Source organism: Saimiri boliviensis, chromosome 9, assembly GCF_048565385.1.
Source record: "Saimiri boliviensis isolate mSaiBol1 chromosome 9, mSaiBol1.pri, whole genome shotgun sequence".
Lineage (NCBI taxonomy): Eukaryota > Metazoa > Chordata > Mammalia > Primates > Cebidae > Saimiri > Saimiri boliviensis.
Window position 1 is genome coordinate 117,916,411 of NC_133457.1, and position 21,829 is coordinate 117,938,239.

At 41.9% G+C, this 21,829-nt stretch overlaps 1 protein-coding gene across 2 annotated transcripts in view; it reads left to right on the forward strand.

Annotated features, from left to right (window-relative positions):
* Positions 1–5,312: 5,312 nt before the first annotated feature.
* Positions 5,313–21,829, forward strand: part of DOK5 (docking protein 5) — a 170,236-nt gene continuing 153,719 nt past the window's right edge. The window contains exon 1 of one of the 2 annotated variants that reach the window (XM_010343134.2): positions 5,313–5,852. In XM_010343134.2, the coding sequence (XP_010341436.1) occupies positions 5,787–5,852 (66 nt within the window). In that variant the 5' untranslated portion in view covers positions 5,313–5,786. The remainder of the gene's footprint in view (positions 5,853–21,829) is intronic. The other variant, XM_003932601.3, reaches the window with a different exon arrangement.

Genomic DNA, 21,829 nt, shown 5'->3' on the forward strand with positions numbered 1-21,829 from the left:
ATGGGTTAACTTCTGGCTTTGCAATGCTGTGGTTAGAAGACCTATTTGAGTGTGTGATAAGTTTTGTATCCTATCAACAAGATGCCCACATAAAGAAAGAGTACTACTATGTGCATTGTCTTCTGAACTCTCGTTCATTTCATTTTAATTAACGCTTTTAAAATAAGGGCAGTATGAGGGCCTGCCTAGGATAAAGCAAGTCAAGTGCCTATAGTGCAAGATTTAAGGATGCAGTCACTCTCAGGATCATGCCAATGAAGGCTCAGCACTCACAAAGCCCTGATAGTGAAAGCGTCCTTAAATTTTATGTCCTAGGTGCCTCACTTCCACTACCCTAGTCCCAGCCCTGGGGAGTGTGCTCTCTATAAGCCAAATAAGATGAGCTCAAATAGGCTGGGCATGGTGGCTCATGCCTATTATCCCAGCACTTTGGGAGGTTGAGGGAGGTAGGCAGGTAGATCACCTGAGGTTTGTAGTTCCAGACCAGCCTAACCAACATGGAGAAACCCCATCTTTACTAAAAATACAAAAATTAGCCAGGTGTGGTGGCAGGTGCCTGTAATCCCAGCTACTTTGGAGGCTGAGGCAGGAGAATCGCTTGAACTTGGGAGGCGAAGGTTGTGGTGAGCTGAGAGAGATTGGCTCAAATAAATAAACAAATAAAAAGAGAGAGAGATTGGCCCAAATAAATGCAACAGAACATAAAATGGCACATGCTACTTGGAAGTCCAAGAGGTAGTTCTAGCTTCAGGCATGGTTTTATCTCTCGATCTATCTCTGTTTCCATTTCCTTCTTTTTTCTCTTTATTCTCAGCCAGGCTCTCCTTTTGGAGGCAAGAGGGTCAAAGCTAACTGCAGACCATTACGGGGTAGGGCCCTCAAGTTTTCTTCTATTTACTGTAGGGAAAACTTTGATTGGATCTCCTCTAGGTCACATGCTCATCCCCGTGCCAATCCCAGGTGGTGCGTGCTGAATGCCCAGCCTTGATCAGCTGTCTGGTCCTGTGGTGAGAGTGACTGGGGCTGCACTTAGCACTCACGCCACCAGAATCACTCACTGTTGGAAGTGGTGCAGCAATTCCCAGACAACAGAGGTGGATCAGTGGGCTGAGGCTGCTTTCACTTCTTCAGTCTATAGCTTTATGGAAATACCACAGAAAGTTTTGGAATTTTCTCAAGTCATCTGAGCCTTATACATGTGTCTGTACACAATTTAGTTGAGATGCTTTGGGCTTCAAGTCACAGTGCCATGGTACCTTAGGCTGGACTCCTTTGGTGGTAAGTGACAGAATATCTTAGTTTGGGGGTTTAAACGAAAATGGGAATTTTCTAGTTTGTGCAATTAAATAGTCTAGGCGCGGCACTGGTTAGGTATGGTGTGCTAATGGACCTGCCCATTATTGATTCATGTTGTTCTTTCAGTGACAGACCATGCCCAAATGGAAACTTCATTCTCAATTTTCCTGTGGAGCCAGGTGTGGCCATGTGACAAAACACTGGTCTATGAGATACAAGAAAAAAAGATGTTTGAGACATCTGGATCATATTTTTATTAGAAGGTTATTTTCCCTCCATGCTTTCTTCCAACTTCCTGGGAAATGACAGGGTATTGGTCTGTTTTCATGCTGCTAATAAAGGCATACCTGAGTTAGACTGCGTAGTTTATAAAGGAAAGAGGTTTAATGGACTAACAGTTCCACATGGCTGGGGAGCCTCACAATTGTGGTAGAAGGCAAAGGAAAAGCTAAGGCATGTCTTACATGGTAGCAGGCAAGAGAGCTTGTGTTGGGGAACTCCCACCTTTATAGAACCATCAAATTTCATGAGACTTAGTCACTACCACAAAACAGTATGGGGGAAACCATCCCCATGATTAAATTATCTCCACCTTGCCTCACCCTTGACATGTGGAGATTATTACAATTCAAGGTGAGATTTTGGTGGGGACACAGAAAAACTATATCAGACAATAGCCAGACCCAAGGATGACAACTATGTCCTGAGGTGCCAGAGTTGACCCACAAGCTTGGATCCCTGCGTGGCCGTATAGGACTAAATGTTCTACTTGCCCAGGATAAACTACCCTCCCTGGGTTGTTACATGAAAAATAAATAAACTTTTATCAATCTTAAATCATTATATTTTGGGTTCTGATCGTTACAAAAGCTTCACATCTATTTAAATAACTTCTTGGTGTGCTGGATGAGGGGTTCTAACAGTGTCATCAGGATCTGATTTGCATCTCTTTATCTCTTGGTTCTGCTTTTTTTTTTTGAAGGAAATTTTATAACTTTATTTGATGTATTGGACAATCAGTGATTAGTTCCCATCCACGTTGACTGTCAGTAGATTTTTGAAAGTGTTAACAGGTACATAGGTAACCAAAGTATAGAGCCTATTTGGTGAATCTTCATCTTCATTATGTATTCTCGACAACCACACACGGATTCAGTATGGGACATTCCTTATTCCTTTGTCCCAGACAGCTTTGTTGAGCCTGGTATCAATCCGCACATCTGGAGTTCCCATCTCCTTCATGGCAAATTTCCGAATCTCTTTGTGTGCCCAAGGGGCATGCTTCTTGAAGCCTGCTCCATGGATACGCTTGTGAATGTTGACAGTGTATTCTTGGATCACCACGTCGCTGATGGTGGAACGGCCCTTCTTTTTTCTCACCACCCTTGTTTTCGGGAGCCATTCCGCCAGGTCCAAGTAGGAAAGCTTCTGTAGCGTGGCCTTCACTCTTAGATAAACCTACCCCTGGGGTTTCACGACGTGTGGCAGCAGCTCCTGGTCTTCTTCCATCCAGATTCCATTTCAACTGGAATGTGAGGCTTCCTCCCCCAGTATTCAGTAAAAGTAACCCAATTAATTGTTAATTGGCCAGCAGGTCATGTGCCCATATCTGAACCAATCACCAACCACCAGCTGTCCAAAGGAAGGCGATGGACAGGGTTGCACACGTGAACTGGAAGCAGGGAATAAGTACACTACAAGTGAAAATGGTGACGACTGTGGGAAGAACAAAGTCTGGATGCTGAGGAAACAAACAGAAATGCATACTACAAATAACAAGCTGTAAGTGTTGAAAACTGAGTGAAAAACACAGAATGAAATTGTATTTTTTTTCTGTCAGACGTTTCCAGTGAAACTAAGTCATGCATGATAGTGTTTGTTTGGCAGCATACGGTTAGGCAGGTTGCACACTGTACAACTGTGTATGTGCTGCTTACATTGACTACCTCTGTCAATCGTTCTTTTCCCTTTCTGCCAGGGCTGTCTATTGCACAATTCGGACAAGTATAAATGTCCTGTGGATAGTATATCATAGTCTGTACAGGTTGCATGTATGTCAATTTGATTTCACCAAGCAAAACCATATATTGGATTCCATCTTAAATACAATGATTTAAGATGGATAAAATTTTATTCATTTTTCATGTGACAATCCAGGGAGGATAGTTTATCCTTGGCAAGGAGGACACTTGGTCCTGTAAGGCTACCCAGGGATCCAAGCTTATGGATCAACTCGTGGGTCTTGCAATTTAAAAAAGAAATCACTTGTTCCTTCACATCTAGTTTGATATTTTCTCATTTGATTCTAGTTCTTCAGTTCCAGTTAAATTCTTTATGGATGTTGATTATAGTCAGCATTAACTATCAAGGGATGGATTTCTCGGGTTTAGTTTTTGTCAGTAATTATTTCCATTATTGTGGGCCCTTCACTTCAAAGTCCTTATGCCTTAATTTCTTCATTATTTGTTTCTACAATACTGTGGTTTTGGTCTATACATGATGTGTTAGATAAATGTCTTCCATGAACACCTCTCTTTTACAGCAACCATGGGCAGTATTTTTTTTTTTTTTAAGTTCCAATCCTTCAAAAAGAACTCTCCAAATCATTTTACCATTTCATCTCTTTCAGTGAGAGATTTAAAATTAAAGCATCATTTTCCATAGAATGGCAACATGAAGACAGATGGTTTACTATGCAGCAAAAATAGTTCTCCCTGCCAGAATATTTCCTTTTTGATAGTCCTTATTTAGTCTCCTATGACACATTCTTGGGGGATTCTGTTCTTTAACTAAAACTCATCAACCCAAGGTGACTAAAAGCTAATGTTCCCAGTGAGAACGGGAAGATTCATATAATCCTAGAGTTGAAAGACCTGTGGATGTCATCAGGTCAAACGTTCCACTAGTAACTGGATCCTTTTCTCAATAGCTCTGAGCAGAGATCACCCAGCTTTAGCTTGGTCCTTCCAGTGGGTAAGAATTGTCTAATTTCTGATATTATCTTTGCCTTTGTGACTAGTGCAAATGATTAGAAAGATCTTCCTTGGAAGTCAACTAGTACCCTCTCTGTGACATCTGCTCTTGTTCAGAAGGAGAGCTGGGCTCTATACACACCTGCCTTCAATCATAGCTCTGATAGTGGCCAGCTGTGAGACCTTAATAAGTCCCAGGGGCCTAACTCTTCTGAGCTTCAGTCTGTAAAATATGGATGCTGGTACCTAACTCATTATTCCCTTAACAAGATTAGCACAATGCCCAGCAGGCTGATGCTCAACGTGTGTTGGCAATTATCTACTCAAGTATGCTTTAGGGAGGTAATGCAGTCAGGGGCAGGTGAGTGTAAAATCCAGTCCCCTTCTTAATATTACCGTATAGGCAATATCTCAGGATAGCCAGGAGAGCTCTACTGCCAGGCTAAGGAGGCTTAAATATGGGCCTGGTCTGTACGTAACAGGGCACCCACCTCAAAACGTGCAGGGGAGCTTGAATGAGTGAATCCAAGCAAAAGGCTTGGGAGAGTGCCTGGCGCCTAGGTGGCCATCTTGATAACGACAAGGATTTACTCAGCACTTGCTCTGGGGACAGACCGTGATGAGGCCACGTCTTAGGCCCCTGGAAAACACATTCCAGCGGGAAAGACAGGCTCAAACAGGGAAACTGTGGCAAATGACACCAGGGCGGGTTAGGTCCCTGACACCAAGGAAACCCAAGGAAGCATTTCGCTTAGGCGGTGACAACATCCCTCTCCTCCGATGCCAAGGTCAAGGCGAACCGCGGCAACACCATCTCCCCAGACACACACGCAACGTCAAGGCCCTTCTCGGGGAAAGGGTAGGGGCGGAAGGAAGAGTCGGGGTAGGCGGCAGCTGGAAGAAGTGAAATTTCCTTTCCTCCTAAAATAAGTCGCAGGAGCGAGGAGAGCGAGCGTTATCTCGGCAGGCTGTGGGCGAGGTGCGGGGGCGGCGAGGGCACGCTCGGGGTCAGCCAGGAGGGGAGGGATCGGAAGGGGAAGGGGGCAGGGAGAGGTGGGTGGGAGGCGCGGGGAGCGCGTTCCAGGGCGGCTGCTCGCGGGTGGCCGCCGCCGGGCGCTGGGACCCGCGCGGCTCCTCCTCTTAGCCCCCCACCCCTTCCTCCTCCTCCTCCTCCTCCTTCTCGGCCCCGGGAAGAGGCAGGGCTGGATCCCTCAGCCGCCGCTCCTCCTCCTGGCAGGCCCGCCGCGGAGTCAGCTGACGCCGGCGCTCCAGCCTCGCCTCCCCGCGCCGCGCTCTGCGCTCCCCGAAAGTGGCTGCAAGCCGGCAGCCCACTCTCGGGGTTCGGGGGACAGAGAAAGTGATGTGCGCCCTCTGAAGCCTCGCCCAGCGCCGCCGAAGCAGCGTCACCTCTCCAACTTTCTCCCCCCACGACTCCCTGTCTCGACCCTGCCCTCGACCCTCCCCAAAGCCACTTGGGGTGCGCGCGCCTGGGTAAAGGGGGGTCGCCGGCTGTCGGGGATGGCTTCCAATTTTAATGACATAGTGAAGCAAGGGTACGTGAGGATCCGGAGCAGACGTCTCGGGGTGAGTATCGATCCTCTCGGTTCTGCGGCTCGCCGGTTCGATGGTCTCTCTCCCGAGCCAGCATCCCCGGAGGGCGGACGGAGAGTCTCCCGCCACGCGCCGGGGAGTTGCGCGGTGGCTTTCTCAGCTGAAACCCGCGTCTCCGGGGCTGCCACAGTCAGGCCCGCGTCTAGGTGTGTAATGGATCTATCTTTATCTCTTGGATGACTTGGCTTTCTGATGGTGGCCGCGCGTTGGGCTTCAGTGGCCCCTGGAGCCCATCTACTGGAAGTAAATATTTCTCAGTAGCCATGGAAGTTGGAGCTGAGAAACCCGGGCGGGGGTGCCTGCCGGATGCCCCCAGTTCCCCTCTCTTCCCGCCGCCAACTTAACTTTTCCAAGGCATGGACCGGCTGGTTGAGAAAGAGGACATGCATACTCGGTGTGAACGAGGTCACCAACCCTCTGACCCCAGGGAGAGATTTCTGCCAAGCATAAGGTGTCTTTGGACCCCCCCACCCACCTCTGACCCAGGTGTTGTGGCAAAGGCGGTGCGGGGTGGCCTTTGGCCGGGGGGGTGCCAACTTGAGTACATAGTTCGATCTGGATTTTCCCTGGTCCTGAACCGGGGTGGTGGATTTCTGTTGCTAGAATAGACGCTGCAGATGCAGGGGAGGGTTATTTAGCCCGGAGACTAATACCTGGCATAATGCAAGTGCTCCCTACATAAGTCCTGAAAGGAAGAATGAATGAATTTTAGGGCACTTGGGGACAGATGTTGACAAAGGCCAGCTCCTTTCTTAAAACTCCCTCTCTTTCGCCTCTTTCCCTCTTGTCTCTTCACTGGGGGAGACTTCAAGAGAGAACCCACCCTTCCTCTCCTTGGGCCAGAATGATGGTGAAAGAATTCTTGAGACAGAGGGAAGATACTGGATTGATTTTTTTATTTACTAAAAATTTCAAACTAGATCCCTCTTATCTCTTTGCCTCCTGTCAAGTGTTGTCGCTGTTAGAGTTGAACCTGTGCGTTTGGGCCAGACGTAGAGGGCGAAAAGTGGTGGGGGAGGGTATGCGGGGAGGGGTGGGGGAGAGAAAATGTCCTTTTGTAATGCCTGAAATAATTATAATGTCAGTAATGGTATGGAATGCCCCTGTTGCTAATGAGTGATAAATTGAATAGCTTTCTCTACAAATCTGTGTCATTTGGCTTCTTTCTCTGATTTGGTCTTTAGACTGTTTTAATGTGCCAGATACTTTTACTGAAAATTGAAAAGAAATTTCACAGTAGTAAACTGAGCTAGGGAGGGAAGCCCTGTGGGGAGAAACATCCGCAATTATTATAAAACTCTTGCCTAATTCGTTTTGGTCTTTCTCTTTCTTCTTCTTCTTTTTTTCCCCCTGCTGGTGACCATGTTTTAGCAATTATGTCCTGTGTTATTGTGAATATATACATATATAATTAGGGAGAAATGTAACAGAACTCACCATTTCTATCAGCTCTGACAACGTTTCCTTGGTTTTCTCTTCTGCCGTGCAAATCTTCTCATCTGCGATAGGAATCATTGTTGGGGTACTTCGCTGAGTGACTCCCAAGTAAAGCGCAAACAATAATAGCAACTTTCTATTTTTGATATGCTTATAGGCTGGCCAAGTGTTACAATTTTAAGGGGAGTAAGTGAAAAAAAAAAAAAACAAAACCAAACCACCATTCTAATTTAGCTTTACTCCATCATGTCAATGGAGGGAATTGGTAGGAGACATCCATTCTGTGTTAGGGAGCTTTCCAATGGGAAGAGGACATGCATTATTAATGCACAAAATATGAATTATTCATAAGGATCAGAGTTTATGCCAAATTGCGACACATGGTAATTTATCTGAAAGACTGGTTACCATCACTTTCTTGTTTGTGGTAACTGAGATAATTTTTTCTAAATTATTACAGTTGACACAACATAGCCCTGTGTGTGTGCCAACATTTATGGACAGATATTTGAAGCAAAAGGAACCGAAATACAGTTCAGTTTGTATTTGTTTTATATTTTACAGCATTTTGGGTGCCAGTGAGCAGTATACTTTCTCAAGATTTATTCTTTTTGTCTGTGTTTACATTCAGACTTCAGAATATCTATTGAATTATGGTTATTGCACGTGGAGAGAAAAGTTCAAAATATGATCAAATAAATCTGATCTTATTAGTTAGCGTTGGTTTTCTCACCAGTTAATTTTTTAAAATATTCTTATGGTATAATTTACAAAAGAGGCTGATGACATAGTTGCCAGAACACATTGCAAACCAGAGTTTTAATGGAGGCTGCACATGATGGTGAAGGATGCTTCAGGGAACAAGCATGGGGACCCTTTGTCCACAGTCAGGAATGTCAGTGGCATTAATCTAGGCTGCATATAGCCTAGAACAGCATGCGACATGTATATTCTAGGAACATGTGCAAGTCTCAAAGAGAGGTAGGGCATTTATTTTGTCTAGCACGGAGTGGGCACTCGGTAAGTTCATGTTGAAATATGTGCTGACCTCTACAGTGCATGCGTGGTCTTGCCATTTATAACCTTCTTTAGGAACTAATACAACAGCAGTTTTATGAATGGAATCCAGACCATGTTTAGGAGGGTTTATAATTAAATACAAAAACATTTCATGGTAAGCAGCTGTTCCTGGTGCCAAGGAACGCTTCTTCAGATCTGGAAAAAGACGAGAAGGGAGCACGTTCTGCTGCTATTCCTTGTTGACCTTTGACCTTTCCTGGCCTCAGTTGTCTGGTCTGTACAATGAATGCTGTGTAAGGATGTTCTTGGGAGCATTAAATAAGACATTGGTGAAAATGCAATGAAGGTACAGAATATCGATTCTGCTTGTTGCTTGTGTCATTTTCTTTAATCAATGATGTGTTAGGATTGGCGGAAGGATGTAGGAATTAGGTATTTCCTTAGCTTTCTATGAGAAGTATACAAAGAAGTGTTTAATGCAGCTCCAGATTTTTTCATTGATTGGATGAAACTTTTACAAATCATATACATATATTTGTATGTATGCCTATTTTTATACATAGGAATGAATACATACATACAACATGTATATGTTGTATATACATACGTACATATGCATATATTGTATAATATATAATATACATATATATTTATATATGTGATTTTTTTAACAGGACAGGAAACAGTCTAAAAATGTTCCCATTCAAATGGGTCAGAGATAAGTGGTCACCTTCATTTGAAATCCTAAACAGTTTAAGTGATGAAGCAATCAGATATGTATAGATTTATTCTCGTCTTTAAACAGCAAAAAGCTTAATGAAATACAACTCATTTAACTCAAAAGTTTCAGTATCTTCACATCTGTATTCCCCAGCTTAATCCCCATGGGTTCTTGGAGGTCTCCAGCTATGCCCTGAGTACCAAATTTGTTCAGGAATGTCGACATTACTATTTGCGGGGCAGGGGGCAGGAGTGGGGCAGCTGGCTATAATTATCTGACTAATCCACAAAATGCACTAAAAATTTCTTTTCAGGAGAGAGGCAAATCAGGCAATTTGTTCAACATTAACCTGCTGAATGTGTGACTCAGATGGCATCATATAACAGCTCTCACTTCGTTTCTTTCCTTGCAATGGAGAGAATTTTTCAATCAATCATCGTCATGGCTTGCCCACAATGCAAGCTTCAGAACTAAAACTTGGGTCTGTCTATCTACGCACAATCCCTCAGTTGCTTGCCTTTAAGTGACATTTCTGTGCTCTTGTCTACCAAGGACATATCAGCTTGGAGCTCTTCTCTGACCTCTGCTCATATAAATTCTCCTGTCTACCCCACATCTCCTCTTGGATGACTCACAGACCTGCTGCTCCTAGAGTTATCTCCATCTTAGCCGCTAGAGGTCCCAGAATTTTGGTTGCGTAGGTAAAAATCACAAGCAAACCCTGGTGTCATTTCACTCTTCTCCCCTCATCTCTCACCCCTACAGGCAATCCATCAGGAGATCTTGTGGGCTCTGTCTTTGAAATATATCCAGAATCGGGCTCTCATTGCACACCACCTGGTCCAAACCCTCATCGTCTCCTCCCTGTAACATTGCAACAGTCTTCTGATTTGACTTCCTGCCTACAAGCTTGCTCCTGTTAGTCCCTTCTCAATACAGCAAAGTGTTCCTTTGGAAATATACGATAGGTCATGTCACCTGGCTACTGAAGCTGTCAGAGGCGTTTGAACCAGAGCAACTCCATCTTGAATAGGAGCTGGGTAAAATAAGGCTGAGACCTACTGGGCTGCATTCCTAGATGGTTAAGGCATTCTAAGTCATGGAATGAGATAGGAGGTGAGCACAAGATACAGGTCATAAAGACCTTGCAGGTTGCAGTAAAGAAGCCTGCTAAAACTCACCAAAACCAAGATGGCCATTAGAGTGACCTCTGGTTGCCCCCACCGCTACATGGTGCCACCCCACCAGTGCCATCACAGTTTACAAATGCCATGGTAACCTCAAGAAATTACCCTATATGGTCTAAAAAGGGGAGGCATGAATAATCCACCCTTGTTTAGTATATCCTCAAGAAATAACCATAAAAATGGGCACCCAGCCGCCCTCGGGGCTGCTCTGTCTATGGAGTAGCCATGCTTTTATTCCTTGACTTTCCTAATAAACTTGCTTTCACTGTACTCTATGGACTTGCCCTGAATTCTTTGCTGTGAGAGATCCAAGCACCCTCTCTTGGGGTCTGGATGAGGACCCCTTTCCTGTAACAAAGCCATTGGTGACATTCCATATTCTGCCGAGAAGTCTAACATCAGGCCATGAGGCCCTGTGCTGGCCCGGAACCCTTCCTTTCTCTCACTGTTCTCTCTGCTTGGAACGCCCTTTCCCCATGTGTCCTCTCCTGGCTCACTCCCTCACCAGCTTCATCCTTTCTCAGCTGCTGCCTTCTCAGGGAGGCCTTTCAGAACACTCTATTTTATTTCTTCTTCCTCTCCTTTCCTTCTTTATCTGTGCTTTTTTTTTCCCCTCCCTGGACTTTTTACTCCCTCCCTCACTTTTTTTATATTGTCTATATACTGCCAAGGACATGTGAGGCTCCCTGAGGGCTGGGACTTGCTTTTTCTCCATTCCTCCCTCCCTCCCTCCCTCCCTCCCTCCCTCCCTCCCTCCCTCCCTTCCTTTTTCTCTCTTTTTTCCTTCCTTCCTTCCTTCCTTCCTTCCTTTCTTCCTTCCTTCCTTCCATCTGTCCATCCTTCCGTCTTGCTCTGTTGCCCAGGCTGGAGTGCGGTGGTGCCATCTCGGCTCACTGCAACCTCTGAGTCCCAAGTTAAAGCGATTCTTCTACCTCAGTCTCCTGGGACTACAGGCACGCACCACCACACCCAGCTAATTTTTGTATTTTTTGTAAAGACAGGGTTTCACCGTATTGGCCAGGCAGGTTTCAAACTCCTGACCTTGTGATCCACCTGCCTCAGCCTTCCAAAGTGCTGGGATTACAGGTGTGATCCACCATTCCCGATCTTCTCTCTCCTTTCATCATAGCTGTCCCCTGGTGCCTAGAACAGGTCCAGCGCAGAGTGTGCACTTGATGAAGATTTGTGGAATAAATTAATGGCCCCATCACTGTGTGGTAGCTTAAGAACCTAGACTCTGACGTGTGACTCTGTTAAAATCCCAACTCAGTGACTGGTTATGTGACTTCTGGTGAGCTATTTAATATTTATAAGCCTCTGTCTTCTGTAAAAAGAAGGAGACTCACTACTCACCTAATAGAAGATGATCATAAAGAGCTTAACACAATGCTTGACACAGTAGAAATCCAATTAATGATGATGAGGTCTCTCACTCCTGCTTGCAGTGTGGTTACAGACAATGACACTTAGCTAGTTATTATTTTCTGTTTGTACGGCAATTGTTCTTATCCTCAAATAACTTGTTTTTTAGTTAGGAAAACAAACTTAGTATCCATGAAATAATTTATAAGTACCAAATGTTGCTTGGCATTCATAGTTGATACAGAAGGAATTTAGAAGATTTCGCCTTTTGTAAGATTTTCCATGATTATACACAAATGGCAGATATGAAATAAGAAATACATCTTCATGTATCTTTAATTTGAGTGAATTCACTGAACTAGAAGGTATTTTTGTTAACTTGGGGACCGTTTTCTTTTGTGGCAGAGAAGACATTTTAAAAATTGGTCAGCTCATGTCCAGATTTTAAAAATAAATATTTTCTAACTCTTTTATTTTACAGTTTCATCTGATCTGGCATTCCAGGAAGGCTTTAATGTTTCATTTGAGATTTTTTAGATTTTAGATGTTCAGGAATCCATGCATTTTTTTTATGGTGCCATGATAAAGTCATAGTCATAATATGAAAATTATACAAATAGAATAAACACATCATATACTATTTCTTTTTCCTTTTGAGATGGAGTCTTGCTCTGCTGCCCAGGCTGAAATGCCCTGAAGTGACCTCTGCTCACTGCAGCCTCCATCTCCCAGGTACAAGCAGTTCTCCTACCTCAGCCTTCTGAGTAGCTGGGACTACAGGTGCATGTCACCACACCCACCACACTCGGCTAATTTTTGTACTTTTAGTAGAGATGGGGTTTCACCATGTTGACCAGGCTGGTCTTGAACTCTGGACCTTAGGTGATCCACCTGTCTCGGCCTGCCAAAGTGCTGGGATTACAGATGTGAGCCACTGTGCCTGGCCTCATCACATGCTATTGTTATGTAAGCATATATATGCAGATGCACACATATGCACATATATACTCAATCAACCATTCAGGAAGATATGTGAAGCTCAGTTACTCTTTAAGAACAAGAGGCTTTGGGATAACTTTACTAGTAGGGAAATTTATGGCCAGATAGACTGTGTATTTATATGTGCATCAGTCAGGACAACTCGATTATTTTGGCTCCATTTGAATCAGCTTCACTGACGTGGTTTCTATGTCAGAAAGGCTTTCCAGCTGGTATTTCAGTCATCTTCATTTGATTGTCCATGTGGATGATATGATTAATTGTGCATAAGGTCAGCCTTTACATCATTTTCAAAACTGATTTAAGCAAAGAGTGGCCAATTTAGTGACTTTGTGTAAAGACATAAATCGAATTAGTGATATGATTTTCCCCACATCTGCCAATGTATTTTTAAAATCATATTTATTAGAAGACTAGAAATAGTTATTTATAAAGCAGCTTTGCAATTTTTGTAGGGAATTGTTATCTTTGGTATTTTAAGAACTTAGTTTTCCTGGGAATATATTTTCTTTCATTTCTTTTGTCATTCCTTAAATATTTCTTGAGTACCTGTTAGTGTTAAGCTTAATGTAAACCGCCTTAAATAAGGCAGATACAATCACCATCCTCAAGGAGTTAACAATTTAATTTTGGATTTGTATTATTAACAAGAGATTAATGTATTCACTATAGTTAAAGAGGAATTAATCTGCATTACAGGTCAAAAATTGAAGTGAAAAGATACCTGCGAATATTTCTCTATTCTGTTGTGGAATGAGGAAGGACAAATTTGATTTTTCTCGAACTCTAGGAATTTGATCCTAGTGGAGTGGAAATTAAACCTTTGGAGATTATAAGCCATAAAGAGATTACGATGCCTCCCTCCTGCAAATCCCTGTTTCTGTGAAATTCAAAATAAAATTGTGAGTTTAGAAATGCCACATGATACATGTGTATGTTTAAATTAAAATAGCTTCTTTCTAGAATGCAGATGGCTAAATTTTGGATAAGTATTTGGAAGCTGGTTTTTGCAGAGCAGTTGTGGGGGCTGTCTTCATTTTACTGTGTTCTCATCCTGTTTGTGTTCTGGGGCCCAGAGAACAAAGGCCTTAACTGCGTGTTTGTGTTCTTAAACTGAGTTGTTAACGAGGTTCTAGTGAGAGGATATAGGTGACTTTTCTGACAATGCTTGTAGCTTGTATGAGATTCTTACAGAAGTCTGGGTGGGCCTCCCTCCCCAGCCTCTTCCACTTCCCACCTGCTATGCCTTCTTAAAGATTAAGATCAATATTTCATTTTTTTTAAATTGAATTTTTATTTTTAGATAATTGTTACGTTCAGATGCAGTTGTTATACATAATATGGAGAGATACTCCATGCCTTCTGCTCAGTTTCCTCCCAATGGTAACATCTTTCAAATTTGTAGGACAATATAACAACCAAGGTATTGACAATGATATAGTTAGGATACAGAATATTTCAAACATTTCATCCCCTGGAGGATCCTTCATAGCCTTCTCATACAGCTGCCTCTCCTGATCCTGTTTCCCATCCCCTGAATCCCCTGAGAATCACTAATCTGTTTTCCATTTCTATCATTTTGCCACTTTAAGAATATTACGTAAATGGAGTTCAGGCTCAGTGGTTCGTTCCTGTCATCCCAGGACTTTGGGAGGCCAAGGCAGGAGCATCTCAGGCAACATAGTGAGACTCTTAGGCAACCAGTCTTAGGCATCATAGTGAGACTCTGTCTCTACAAAAGACAAAAATAGAAAATTAGCTAGGCATGGTAGTGCATGCCTGTAGTCCTAGCTATTTGAGAAGCTGAGGTGGGAGGATCACTTGAACCTGGGAGGCTGAGGCTGCAGTGAGACATGATCATACCACAATACTCCAGCCTGAGGGACAGAGCAAGATGAGACTGTCTTAGAATTTTTAAAAAGGATATAACGTAAAAGAACCATACAGTATGTAACATTTGGGGACTGGCTTGCTCCTTCCTTCTTTCCTTCCCTCCCTCCCTCCTTCTTCCCTCTTTTCCTCTTTCCTTCTTCCCCAACCCCCTTCCTTCCTCCTTCGCTTCTTTCTTTTCTTTCATGTAGTTTCGCTCTTGTCCAGCTGGAGTACAGTGGTGTGATCTTGGCTCACTGCAACCTCTGCCTCCTGGGTTCAAGCGATTATCTTGCCTCAGCCTTCTGAGTAGCACCCGCCACCATACCCAGCTAATTTTTGTATTTTTAGTAGAGCTGGGATTTCACCACATTGGCCAGGCTGGTCTTGAACTCCTGACCTCAGGTGATGCATCCACCTAGGCCTCCCAAAGTACTGGGATTACAGGTGTGAGCGACTGTGCCCAGCTGGGGGATTAGCTTTTAAAAAAACTTCAATATGGCCGGGCGCGGTGGCTCAAGCCTGTAATCCCAGCACTTTGGGAGGCCGAGGCGGGTGGATCACGAGGTCAAGAGATCGAGACCAACGTGGTCAACATGGTGAAACCCCGTCTCTACTAAAAATACAAAAAATTAGCTGGGCATGGTGGCGCGTGCCTGTAATCCCAGCTACTCAGGAGGCTGAGGCAGGAGAATTGCCTGAACCCAGGAGGCGGAGGTTGCGGTGAGCCGAGATCACGCCATTGCACTCCAGCCTGGGTAACAAGAGCGAAACTCAGTCTCAAAAAAAAAAAAAAAAAAAAAAAAACTTCAATATACAAAAACAAGCAATGAGGAAAGGATTCCCCGTTTAATAAATATTGTTGGGAAAACTGACTAGCCATGTGCAGAAAACAGAAAACAGACTCCTTCCTGACACCTTACACTAAAATTAACTCCAGATGGATCAAAGACTTAAACGTAAGACCTAACACCATAAAAACCCTAGAAGAAAACCTAGGCAAAGCCATTTAGGACATAGGCATAGGCAAGGACTTTATGACTAAAACACCAAAAGCATTGGCAACAAAAGCCAAAATAGACAAATGGGATTTAATTAAACTCCAGAGCTTCTGTACAGCAAACGAAATAATCATTAGAGCAAACCAGCAACCAACAGAATGGGAAAAAATTTTTGCAATCTACGCATCTGACAAGGGGCTAGTATCCAGAATCTACAAAGAACGAAAACAGATTTACAAGAAAAAAACAAACCCATTCAAAAGTAGGTGAAGGATACGAACAGACACTTTTCAAAATAAGACATATATGAGGCCAAGAAACATGAAAAAATGCTCATCATCACTGGTCATTAGAGAAATGCAAATCAAAACCACATTGAGATACCATCTCACGCCGGTTAGAATGGCGATCATTAAAAAATCTGGAGACAACAGATGCTGGAGAGGATGTGGAGGAATAGGAACACTTTTACACTGTTGGTGGGAGTGTAAACTAGTTCAACCATTGTGGAAGACAGTGTGGCGCTTCCTCAAGGACCTAGAAATAGAAATTCCATTTGACCCAGCAATCCTGTTCCTGGATATATATCCAAAGGACTATAAATCGTTCTATTATAAAGACACAGGCACATGTATGTTCATTGAAGCACTGTTTACAATAGCAAAGACCTGGAACCAACCCAAATGCCCATCGATGATAGACTGGATAAGGAAAATGTGGCACATATACACCATGGAATATTATGCAGCCATAAGAAACAATGAGTTTGTGTCCTTCATAGGGACATGGATGAATCTGGAAAGCATCATTCTCAGCAAACTGACACAAGAACAGAAAATCACACACCCCATGGTATCACTCATAGGTGGGTGTTGAACAATGAGAACACGTGGACACAGGGAGGGGAGCATTACACACTGGGGTCAGTTGTGGGGGACTAGGGGAGAGATAATGTGGGGAGAAATACCAGATATAGGTGATTGGGGGAGGAAGACAACACCCCACCTTGCAGCAATCCTGCATGATCTGCACATGTACCCCAGGACCTAAAGTACAATAAAAAAAAATAAATAAATTTTAAAATAATGTTTATAACTACTAGAAATCTTACTGGGATACTGTCTCATTCTACACACACAAACAGAACATTTATTTGGTGCACAATTTTTTTTTTTTTTTTCCAGTGGGAACAGCGTAAGTTTGAGACTCACACTTTAGTTTAGATCTTAAGTTGGCCACTTATCGGCTCTGTGGCCTTAGGGAAAATTGTTCATTCTTTCTGATCTTTGCCTTACTTACATACAAAAGATAAGGATAATATACAAAAGATGAGTATACCAGGCTCTTAATCCTGTGCCTGACTCATAGGAGGAACTCAGTGAGTCATACTATTGATTTTTATTTTTTATTGGTAAGAGGTTGAAGTGGTATTTTTAGTTTATTGTCTGTAGGAACCACAGCCTGGTAGATTAATTCAGTCATATTCCAGCAGAAGAGTCATGATTTTGATAATAAAAAAATAAGGTTGCGTTCTGTCTTCCTCTTGCTGTTGACTTCCATAATATATTTTTGTAATATTGGGTTTATTTAGGAGCCACCAATGAAATCGTATCTTAGAACATAAAGACTTGAATATATTAGCCAAAATGGCGGACCTTTGATTAAAAGTCTGGCCACAGTATTTTTGCCTGTTAACTCTAACAGTGCTGTTCAACTGTGAGATTTATACATCTGGAGAGATAATTTTAGGGTAGTAAACAACATTCAATCATAATATGAGAAAAAGTATTATATATTGTTCAACATATCTCAAAGAGTTGGTGACTACTCGGTCTTTTCTGGAAAGGACCATCATCACGTAGGTGTGGAGGTTCAGGGTGACAGCATCATATTTCATTGTATTAATTAATTTTATATTATGTTACATTTTATGTTTTCTTTCAAGTGATACTGGTTTCCAATTGCAAATAAGAATGTGTGCTTCCTCTGTAAATAAAGCTTATTTATTTAAAAGAGTAAAGTAACTTAATTAATGTTAACTTACAGTGAAGGTATTATATTAGCATTCAGTGGCAAAAATCTTGGAGGTAGGTGGTTGCAGCGTGAATCCAAAGTGTGTGAGACTGAAGCTGGGAAACTGCAGACCAGTGTATTTATTTTTCAATGTGGGTTTTCTTAAATTTCTTTACTTATAGCTGCCATATGGCATCATTTTATATAAATGACTTAAAAATTAGGTGCTTAGGGAAAAACTCCTATGTACCCCATACCATCCTCTTACAAAATTTTCCTCTGATATCACCATGTTTATGTTACCTCTCACTCCCCAAAATCTGTACAACCTTATTTCAGTTTTACCCAAGCCCTTATTTTTTCTTCCCTTCGGTCATCTGTACAATGGATACTGCTCTGATTAACAGAAAGAGAAACTAGTGAGTCTCATGAATGGACTAACTCAAATTGGTTGAAAAGCTGGTATTGAGTTCAATGCTTTTATTTAATATAAGTTTCAATGTTTAGAAGAGCAATTAAACTCTAAGAATTCATTTTGTTATCTTAACACCATACATTAATTCAATAAAAAGAAATGTATTTTCCAGACTTTTAAGAAATCATACTTCTTTGCATCTCCTAGCAAAATCAACTCTTTATATTAATTTCTTGGTTTCCAGGTTTCTTTCCACCAAAGTACAGATATTTTGGCTAATCTATGAAAGAGCCACTTTTTGAGTCTGGGTTACATTCCACCAGCAGTGACCTAAAATCTAGTCATTATCATGCACCTAGTCTAGTCTTCAGCATCCATTATTCAGTGTGGTTTAAAGTGAGATTCAATAGGAACACTTTCCAGAGACTTTGTCCTCTTGGCGACGTCTTCACGGGTTTGAATCTATCTTATCCATTAACTGGCTGTTCTTACATCTGATTTTCTCCTGTTTAGCTGTCTGCTGGCATCCACATTCCTGCCTCAGAGCAGGTTGCCTTAACCACCACATTTCAAGTTGACTCCTCACATCCGTCTAGAGCATTACCTAATTTAAATCCATGTATAGAACTTAATTTTTTCGTGCCATTCATTTCTCATCTCTCTCTGTTTATATATACATTTTTTTGTTTGTTTGTTTGTTTTCTCCAAGAGAGGGAATGAGCAAGATAGCCAAAGTCTCTGGCTTCATAGGACTTACTCTAGAGATATAAGTTTTATCTTACATATATTGTTTGCATCTGTCTGTTTCTCTCCTTCCCTCCCTCCCTCCCATCCATTCATTATTAAATATGTACGTGAAGTAGGTGTTATTTTATGCCCATTTTATAAATTATTTACATCTTAGAGTAAGTTCTCCGAGGCCAAGGACTTTGACTATCTTGTTCACTGCTGTATCCCCAGGTTTTAGTAACTTAGTAAATTCTCAATATTTGTTGATTAAATGGATGAGTGGTTTTACTTCATATCAGAAGAATGGAATGGTATATTCAGATGTAAGAAGCCAAATAGAAAACTGTCCCTATATCCCATCTGATTTTGCAGTAGATTCTATTCTGAACGGTAGGACATTTTAGAATTTCTCATAGTTGTTTATATATAACCTGTAAATTCATCATCAGGAAATACAGCAATTAATATCAAAGGTTTGGATTTACTCCATTAAAATTAAATTTCATTTGATTTCTTTTGGAGTAGATAATATGTACATTTGGTACAAAGTTCAAGGGTACAAAGTTTATACACTGAAGACTCGAGTTTTCTTTCATCTTCATTTCCTAGAATCATTTAGTTCACTTTTTCAGAAGCAACCACTGTGAATAGTTTCTTCCAGAATAGTCTCTATATAATTAGTTTTGTGTGTGTGTTTGTATGTATGTGTGCGTGTGTGTCTGTATGCGTGTTCGCATGCAATATATACTTATATAGTCTTCTGAGCCATGGATTTCTTATTTAGTGATGTATCATAGTTTTGAATAATTTGATAGGATTCCCCCTGTAGGGGGAATATATTTTATTTGATTATTTATTTATTCTTTCCTTCCTTTAATTTGTTAAATATGTGCATAAAGTACGTGTTATTTTATGCCCATTTTATAAATTATGAAACTGAGATACTAAAAGGTTAGGTTTTTGGCCAGTTCACACAACCATATGTGGCAGAGCCTGGGTTTGAATCCAAGGTGTATCTCTTTTGCAGAACATTGGAATAAATCCATTTTTTTCCCCTTGATTACAAACAGTGCTACAGACCACCCCTCATCACATCCAGTGGAGAGCCTGGAGGTGAATACATTCTTAGAAGTGGGACTTACGGTTCCAGTTACTAGAAGTGGGACTTACTGTTCTATACTCACATGTAGAATTTCATGAACGTTGTTCTGGATGATGTTCTCCAGCAATGTACAAGACAGCCCAGTTCTTCTCATTTTGTCACATTTTGCCCAAGAGCTTTTTCCACATTTTGCCAGTCTGCTAGGTGAGAAGTGGACTCATTTGTGTACAGATTTCCTTAACTTGAGGCTGAGTTTTAGGGCATTTTATAATTAGAATCATTTCTTTCTTTTTTTTTTTTTTTTTTGAGACAGAGTTTTGCTTTGTCACCTAGGTTGGAGTGCAGAGGTATGATCTTGGCTCACTGCAACCTCTGCCTTCTGGGTTCAAGCAATTCTCTGGCCTCAGCCTCCCAAGTAGCTGGGATTACAGGCGCCCGTAACCATACCTGGGTAATTTTTGTATTTTCAAGACATGGGGTTTCACCGTGTTGGCCAGGCTGATCTCGAACTTCTGACCTTGTGATCTGTCTGCCTTGGCCTCCCAAAGGGCTGGGATTACAGGTGTGAGCCACTGCACCTGGCCCAGTGTTTTTCTTTCAATAGTAATATTAACTCAACTCAAAAAGCAGTTATTTAGTGAGCATTTAGAAACATATGCATCATAATTTACTTTCTTAAAGCACACCTTCTTGAGAAATGGCTGTATGGAAATCTTTTATCTAGAATATAGGATAAATCATATGTTAACTCTTACTCTATTCATTTTTACTCAAAATTAAATTATGGATTTGTACTTTTGATAAATGTATGTTGAGTTAAATGATACATATATACATATATATATATTTTTAAATTTAATCAAATAAATATATATTGACTAACCCAGTCTGTATTCTGATCAGTCTTGTAAAATGCTTCAAGTGTGTCTAGCTTTGTGGCAGGAGTGGGAGGGTAGTGGGTGATGTGAATCTTCATACTGAGAGCTAGATAGACATACTTTCTGAATGCTGCATTTATGTTGTTCCTGGGTATCTGGTGTCTTGAGTCTCTCTTTTCCTTTCTCTCTAAGCTCTGGCCACAGCAGCTCCTTTTCATTCTTCAAATGATGAAGTCTTTTCCATTCGTGTCTTTGCCATCTCATGCTTCCCTTTGTCTGGAACTTTCTTCCATGGCAGGTTCTTACCTCATTGTCAGGTCAAAAGTCCCCTGTGCAGAGAACTGTTTGACCGTCCAGTCTCAGGTGGTCTCCTTTAGGTATTCTCTGCCTCACTCCCTTTTAATTTCATACAGGATCATGCCTCACAACTGTAATGATTTCTTAAATTATTCATTTCTTTGTTGCTTGTTTCTTCTACATAACACTAAGCACCGAGTGGGCAAGGTCTTCTTCTGTTTTGTTCATGGCTGAATTCTTAGTGCCTAGAAGAGTATCTGAGTACAGAGTAGGTGCTCAATAAATATTTAAGTGAATAAATGAAAACTTGAAATAACATCTTGCATGTTAATTATGAAAGAGGCAAGTCATCCTTAGCATAGAATGCATACACATATTCATACATGTCAAGAAATTCCAAAAGGTTTGTGGAATTCTATTGTGTGATTCTTGATTGTAGCCTTTTTGCAATGATCACAGCTGCAATCCCCCGGGCAGGCCAAACTGGTAGAAGAGAGAAGCGTGGCCAGAGTGAGAAGGGCCCAGTTTTCACCCCTGTCCTCCTGCTGGCCATCTGCTGTGAGCAGACCATGTCACTGAACTGCTCACACGTCGGCTTCCACTGCAGAAGATGGAGACAGAAACGCCTGCCCTCCTTCCCTCACCAGCTGTCCACCTCTGTGCAGGAAGTGTGACTTTGGATGTGAAGAGCATCTCAAGTACACAGAACATTCTATTCAGTCCCAAGTGGGTCTCCCCAGCATCTCATCATTGGCTTCTTGAGTGGAAAATGTAGGATTTTTCAGAGAACAGAGAAAACTTGGGATTTTTCTCCAAAATTGCCATAACTTGTATCAGATCCCATACAGCAGCTGATGACTTTTAGAAAGTATTATTTACTTTAGATCTCAAGAATGATCTCATCTTACAAAAGGCAGAGT